Genomic DNA, 7617 nt, shown 5'->3' with positions numbered 1-7617 from the left:
ACATACACGACTCAGGAGGCAGTCATATGTGCACTCAGAATACATACACGACTCAGGAGGCAGTCATATGTGCACTCAGAATACAGCACGACTCAGGAGGTCGTCATATGTGCACTCAGAATACAGCACGACTCAGGAGGCAGTCATGTGTGCACTCAGAATACAGCACGACTCAGGAGGCAGTCATATGTGCACTCAGAATACAGCACGACTCAGGAGGTAGTCATATGTGCACTCAGAATACAGCACGACTCAGGAGGTAGTCATATGTGCACTCAGAATACATACACGACTCAGGAGGCAGTCATATGTGCACTCAGAATACATACACGAGTCTCTCCAACTACAGATGTGATAGCTGAATTTTTTGCTGATTTTCAGTTATTTAAAAATGAATGTGTAAAACAATGTGTTAAGGAAATATTCAATAAACGGGAATTGTGTAAAAAAAATTATAAAAATCTACTGAAAAACTGGAGTTTAGTGAAACTAAATGTTCGAAACGTTACGAAAAGCAATGAAAAATTCTGTAAATCAAAATATAACCCAAAAAATTTCACCTGTCATTCAAGGACATTTTTTACTGTAAATTTTTTTTACCGTCATATATTAAATTTTAACGTCGGCACCAGAAGAAGATAATTTATAAAATATTGAACGATTTTAAAGGAAACTTTCAGTGCGTATAAACCCAAATATGGGAAATGTGTGTGTGTGTGGGGGGGGGGGGGGGGGTGTACTCACCTAATTGTGTTTGCGGGGGTTGAGCTCTGGTTCTTTGGTCCCGCCTCTCAACCGTCAATCAACAGGTGTACAGGTTCCTGAGCCTATTGGGCTCTATCATATCTAAACTTGAAACTGTGAAACTGTGTGTGTGTGTGTGTGTGTGTGTGTGTGTGTGTGTGTGTGTGTGTGTGTGTGTGTGTGTGTGTGTGTGTGTGTGTGTGTGTGTGTGTGTGTGCGTGCGCACTTGCCCATAAGGTGTCTTAGGACGGGCATTGTGAAACACCTCGGCGCTGAGCGAGTCACGGCCGAGTAACTTTTTACAAACGGTCGCTAAACTTTATGAGTGATCCCAACATAATTTGAGGCGGACGTCTCGTATCTCGCCATAACTGTCTCCAGGCGGAGGGCGCCACTTTATGTCGTCATCGCCACCACCTTCGTCATTGATCTCCAACTGCCCACGACCCCCCACCCCCTCCTCGTCCTTCCCACGACCCTCCTCCTCGTCCTGCCTACGACCCTCCTCCTCGTCCTTCCCACGACTTTCCTCCTCGTCCTGCTCACGACCCCCCTCCTCGTCCTTCCCACGACCCTCCTCCTCGTCCTGCTCACGACCCCCCTCCTCGTCGTTCCCACGACCCTCCTCCTCGTCCTGCCTACGACCCTCCTCCTCGTCCTTCCCACGACCCTCCTCCTCGTCCTGCCCACGACCCTCCTCCTCGTCCTGCCTACGACCCTCAGCCCATGCTCGTATCGACCCCCTTTACGCCCACGACCCTCTAAAAAAGGAAGGAAGTCTTTCTCACGACTTCCTTTCCATGTCCACGACCACCTTCGCCTTCTCCCTGTCCACGACCTCCTCTCCTTGTTCACGACCCTTCCCCTCAACCCCTTCTGTACACGACCATCTTCCCTTGTTCACGACTACCTCTCCTACACACGACCTTCGCATACAGAGCCTCAATAGCACCAAACTGTTACTCATACACTTAACTTCGATCTCGTCTTTAAACGAACAGTCTTCAGAACTGCATTTCACCTTTGTAAACGCACATTAATGACACTATACAAAAGACACCTCGAACGCTGTTTATGTAGGGCAGACGTAAGTCTGTATTTATGTATGTAGGTTAGATTAGCATTTTAAAAGCACTACAATGACCTTTTGTGGTTCATTGTTCAATAAATATATTAAACATGTAGTTCAGAGAATATAGTTCAACAGATCTCTAACCTTGTCCATGGAGGACAGAAGAAAATGAATATATGCTGGTTAGCATTGTAAATGTGTGAGAGTCTCTACTGGTGTCAAATGAAATAGTTTGATATGGATTATGGGGCTACTCGATTAACAAAACAGACTCGGCCATTTACAAGGGAATAAACAGCAGAACTGCAGCTTCCGTGGTATTGGACACCCTAGGGCACGGGGTTCTCAGGGCACGGGGTTCTCAGGGCACGGGGTTCTCAGGGCACGGGGTTCTCAGGGCACGGGGTACTCAGGGCACGGGGTACTCAGGGCACGGGGTACTCAGGGCACGGGGTACTCAGTGCACGGGGTACTCAGGGCACGGGGTACTCAGGGCACGGGGTACTCAGGGCACGGGGTACTCAGTGCACGGGGTACTCAGGGCACGGGGTACTCAGGGCACGGGGTTCTCAGGGCACGGGGTACTCAGGGCACGGGGTACTCAGGGCACGGGGTACTCAGTGCACGGGGTACTCAGGGCACGGGGTACTCAGGGCACGGGGTACTAAGGGCACGGGGTACTCAGGGCACGGGGTACTCAGGGCACGGGATACTCAGGGCACGGGGTACTCAGGGCACGGGGTACTCAGGGCACGGGGTACTCAGGGCACGGGGTACTAAGGGCACGGGGTATACTCAGCTCACAGTTGTCAATGTGTTAATGCATAGACTAATTGCCGACATATTCGACCTCATGTGGTTGTCATCTGATATAGTGATTATACTTATACTATTGCAAATAACAGTAACCGTGAACAACCTGTTCTTCATACTCTCGCTGCTAGAAGCATTAACTGTGGTCTCGTTTTCACAGATACAAAGAACTTGGCCTTACACACAGAAATCACAATTGTGTGATAAATTTCTGTATGTAATGAAGTAAGGGCGAAGAGGGAGAACGGCCTATTGACATAACTCGAGTGCATGGGGGAGTTGTGTAAAACCCTGGTTTGTGTCTCGGAGAGGCTGCAGGATCTAATAAGTTCAGTAGAACCTCGGTTTCAACTCCTTTTGACCATGTCGATTGCGATTAAGGCAGTGTCTGGGATCCTCTCGGACGCAGGTTCGAATCCTCATCACGGCCCTTTGGATTTGTTCAACTTGGCCCCTAAAATGAAGATCTCCATCCAACAGTTACGTATTTAACGTCAACAGTTACGTATTTACTTCAGTTTTATTGCTGCACACAACTCAGTCTGATAAATGGGTCGTGTGTCAGAGTGGAGACGAAGTTCACGTCAAGCTACACGATTTATCAAACATCTACGTGTCCAATTACGAAACCTCTACATCTTTCATCGTAGCTGCAGTCAGTACATCTTTCATGGTAACCAGAGGACGGGCTGTGTTACATAACACCGATTCAAGGTATTATAAAGAGTCAACTCCGGGTCGGGATTGAGGGGGTGGGGGGAATTATCAGGGGGAAAGCGCCAAGCCATTAAGACTATATATAGCACTTGGAAGGGGTCGGGATAAAGATTTGGGATGGGACGGAGGGAAGGAATGGTGCTCAACCGCTTGGACGGTCGGGCGGGTCGGGGTTGAACTCAATATTGTATTTATTGGGCTGTGTTTGATAGACTACTGCGCTATCGTAGTTTTTAGTCCTATAAGAGCTTTGGAGAAAGTGTTGTACATTCCCTGAGGAATATATTGCGCCGCGATATACATTTCAAAGGGGGTTGAATATACTCTCTTCAACTATGTTCCGTGTTACTTTGATGCTCGTTTTAAGGCACTCTCACACGGCCCTGACGGATTCTAGTCGCACGTTACCAGAGCTTGACTGCATAACAGCGAACTACACTACACTACACAACGGCAGTCAGAGAACAACAAACAGGAGACTATGTTGACCAGACCACACACTAGAAGTTGAAGGGACGACGACGTTTCGGTCCGTCCTGGACCATTAAAACGTCGTCGTCCCTTCAACTTCTAGTGTGTGGTCTGGTCAACATACTTCAGCCACGTTATTGTGACTCATCGCCTGCAAACAGGAGACTACTTACCCCAGTGCTTTTCTTTGTCAGCCTGATGAACAACGCTTCACAATACTAGACATTTCACGTTCTGACACAACATTCTGAGAATTGTTAGAGTGAGATTTAAGTCTACAACACTTAACAAACCAAGTAATTTGTGCGGTTCATAACAATTACGTTAACACTTGTTTGCCACCCACTGAGCACTTACTCAGCACTACAGACAAATGTTCTTTCTCTCGACAAAGCACACGTATATAGTACTCTCACGCCGACGCATAGGGAACTAAGGCTATTCTCCGATATTTTGCACCAAGGTTAAGTGGGGCAGAGAATGTGTAAACTATTCTCAGGGTAAACTCGTCTAAACTGCCGACGGGTCTTAGATACGTATTTGTCAATTTTTTTGTGTATTGTGCATTCGAAAACTGTATTTTCACGAACATAAATCATTTATATTGTATATTTGAATTTGCTGTATAGTTAGGCCTATGATAGGTTAGGTATTTTCGTTCTGTTGGCAAATATTGGAATTTGCAGTGCTTCGGTGAAGCATTTGAACATCAGAAGAGAGCAAAGCACTGTTCAAGAAAAGTTCGAACGCAATCAGCTGTGAATCATATATAAAGTGTTTTCTTTCACAAACCAGCCCGTCCTCCAAGCAAAGACCAAAAGTCCATTCCATGCACCCGCCAAACCCACCTGTTTATGAATGAAAAACGGTTTACACACGACTCAACTGATGACGTCCGAACACTTCCGGAACAAGTGCTCCGCTGACGACTGTTGTTCGAACCACAACGCTGTAAATGCTTCACCCACGTACTACAAATACAAATAATCGCCAACAGAACCTAAACACCTAAACTAACCTATACCTAAATATGTACACGATGCTAATATTTAACAGTATTAATTTATATTTGAAAAAATTAATATTTTGAATGAACATCATGTTAAAATTGATTAATGAGTCTTTGGGGTCGACTGCTGGATGAAATGGACTTGGTCTGAGGACGGGTTGTACAAAAAGACGGTTGGGCTGCTGGGTTAACGAGCTCTTACCCAATGTTCATGACGATAGGCTGACATTTAGTGACATTAACACGTTTAACGCATGCCTAAATGAGCACATTGAACACCAACTTATGTGAACTCTCACAATATTCTATCCGAGAGCTTTCAAACCTCGGTTCCAAGATAAATAAATAAAAAAAAGTGGGTTCTAATATCCCATCTATGTATGACCATGTTCATAGAGAGAGAGAGAGAGAGAGACGGGGCTCTCTCTCTCTCTCCTGCAGTAAAGGTTTGTCATTACCGAAATGAGGACGTTGGCCTGCAGCGAAGATGAAAATATCAAGGAAATGAGTTATAATTTCGCCAGTCGCAAATATGTCGGTCGTCAAGATGGTCCTCGCTCAATCTCAGTGGCTGACGTGCTATAATTAAGCAATCTGCAGCCCCTGATAGTCTCGCCCAGCTGCGTCTACCCAGTTTAAGAAAACAACCACTGAGGGAACGAGATCTTTTGAGGCAGGCTTGAAGCCACCGGGAGAGTCTTAGTCCGCGCTGAATGAATGCGACTCTTACACCTAGACTTGTGGAAGGTTCGTGTGTGTGTGAATAGATCGAGAGCAAGCACCTTATACTAGCAATTATAAATAACCTAATCGCTGCACAGAGGAAAAGGTTTCGAATCTCCATTGTATGGATACCTTCACACATAAATATAACCCATCATAATGAGACAGACATTGCAGCCAAATTAGCGTGTAACAAAGATGAAGTTGAATTAGATCTAGGTATCCCCATCTCTGCTGTCAAAACTGTATTGGTCCAAACACTCAGGTCTGATAAGAAAGCAATTACTGACTCCCAACGACCTGAAAACACCAGTATAAAAAGCTATGATTTGTTCAGATCTGAAACCTACATTTATGCAGCACTAAACGACCATCAGACTGTGCGACACAGTGGTTGCCACGATCAGGTTGGGTTACCGTTACCTGTGGCAGGTGGCTACAGGTGACGGATCTCCCAATCCTGAGCACTTCAGGTGCAAACTCTGTGAGCATGAACTGCGGCATGATCTCCCACACTACATGACAGTATGCCCAGTTATTAGATCTTTCAGACCCAATGTTATGAGGTACCTGGAGCTTTGAAATGACTTTATTCACTCTCGTGTTCTTGATGATATCCTCATAATGCACCCAGAATCTGCCAGTGCAGAGTACTTATCACGTGTCTCTGTATGACTAACCATCCTGTGTGATAGGGATTTTTAGCATTACGTAGCTAACTTTTTGACACACACTGTACTCCCTTTCATATAGTCTAGGACAGCTGCACAAATGCAGATGTACCTAAATGTGTTAATAATATAAACAACAAATGAATACCCGCCAAACACACACCGAAAATACGACGTTGGTACAACGTTCAAACAAGTTTTACCACCTCCTAACTAGTTATAACAACCAATATAGCAAGTTGTAACAACGTTCTAATACGTCATAAACACGTTAAGCCAAGATGTAACAACTTTATTACAAGTTGTAACAAGCGGAAAATAGAGACAGTTTCGGTTTGTGTTTCCAGGGTACTGAATGCTGGGGGAATTGTTGCTGTGGCTTGATCTGGGGTCCTGTAATCTTGTGTGGGATGGTAGGTATGGCCTGTTCAGGCGTGTTGTAATCTTACCAGAGACGACAGGTGTGGACCCCACCCCCCCGTCGGTAAGTGTGGGGGGAAGCTTTTAACTCCAGAAACGTATATATGTGTTTGGAGTTAATACACGCAGCCCACAAACTGTCCTGTGATCAGGTGTCTAACATCACATCCTCAAACATGTTAGTACTTTCAACAACAGCTTTTTCCAGTCCGCCTCCTGAAATGAAAGTACTTATAGTAACGAAGTGGTCAAAGGTACCAACATGTCGTGACTGACCAGCAGACTTTTGTAGTACTGAATCTGGACAAACCGTTTTTTTATAGTTATGTTGCTAATTAAATCTAGACCTAACACACGCTATCTATAAGACCTGATATAGTACACGTATATGCTGTACTAGGACCAGGAATATTCAAGTTTGGTTTTTAGCAATATTTTTCCGGACTTAAAAATAGCTCAAAGAGTGGTTTACTGGGTCTCTCTCTCTTTCTCTCTCTCTCTGTATATATATATATATATATATATATATATATATATATATATATATATATATATATATATATATATATATATATATATATATATATATATATATATATATATTAAGACACAACTCTCCTAAACACGAGAGTGAAGTATACAACTTTAGAACACTTTCCCACCAGGAGACTTGAACCCTAGCCAGCACAGAAGCCTTCCAGCAACTGGCATAACAGGTACGCCTTAACCCTGTCTGAGCAGGTGTGGAGTGGGTTAAGGCGTACCTGTTATGCCAGTTGCTGGAAGGCTTCTGTGCTGGCTAGGGTTCGAGTCTCCTGGTGGGAAAGTGTTCTAAAGTTATATATATATATATATATATATATATATATATATATATATATATATATATATATATATATATATATATATATATATATATATATCAAAACAGAGGGGATGGGTTGAGTGCCATACAGACACGAAAAAAGAAGCTTTTT

The 7617-nt window shown here is 44.3% G+C and overlaps 1 protein-coding gene across 1 annotated transcript; it reads right to left on the bottom strand.

Annotated features, from left to right (window-relative positions):
- Nucleotides 1–1063: 1063 nt before the first annotated feature.
- Nucleotides 1064–5039, bottom strand: LOC123744952 (cyclic nucleotide-gated channel beta-1-like). The gene is made up of 2 exons (XM_045725173.2): nucleotides 5029–5039; nucleotides 1064–1487 (listed from the first exon to the last, which is right to left on the bottom strand). The coding sequence occupies exons 1-2, from the start codon at nucleotides 5037–5039 to the stop codon at nucleotides 1064–1066; spliced, it is 435 nt and encodes a 144-aa protein (XP_045581129.2).
- Between the last annotated feature and the right edge of the window lie 2578 nt (nucleotides 5040–7617).

Source organism: Procambarus clarkii, chromosome 57 (assembly GCF_040958095.1).
Source record: "Procambarus clarkii isolate CNS0578487 chromosome 57, FALCON_Pclarkii_2.0, whole genome shotgun sequence".
In the NCBI taxonomy this organism is placed as follows: domain Eukaryota; kingdom Metazoa; phylum Arthropoda; class Malacostraca; order Decapoda; family Cambaridae; genus Procambarus; species Procambarus clarkii.
This window is presented reverse-complemented; position numbering and strand designations above follow the sequence as displayed.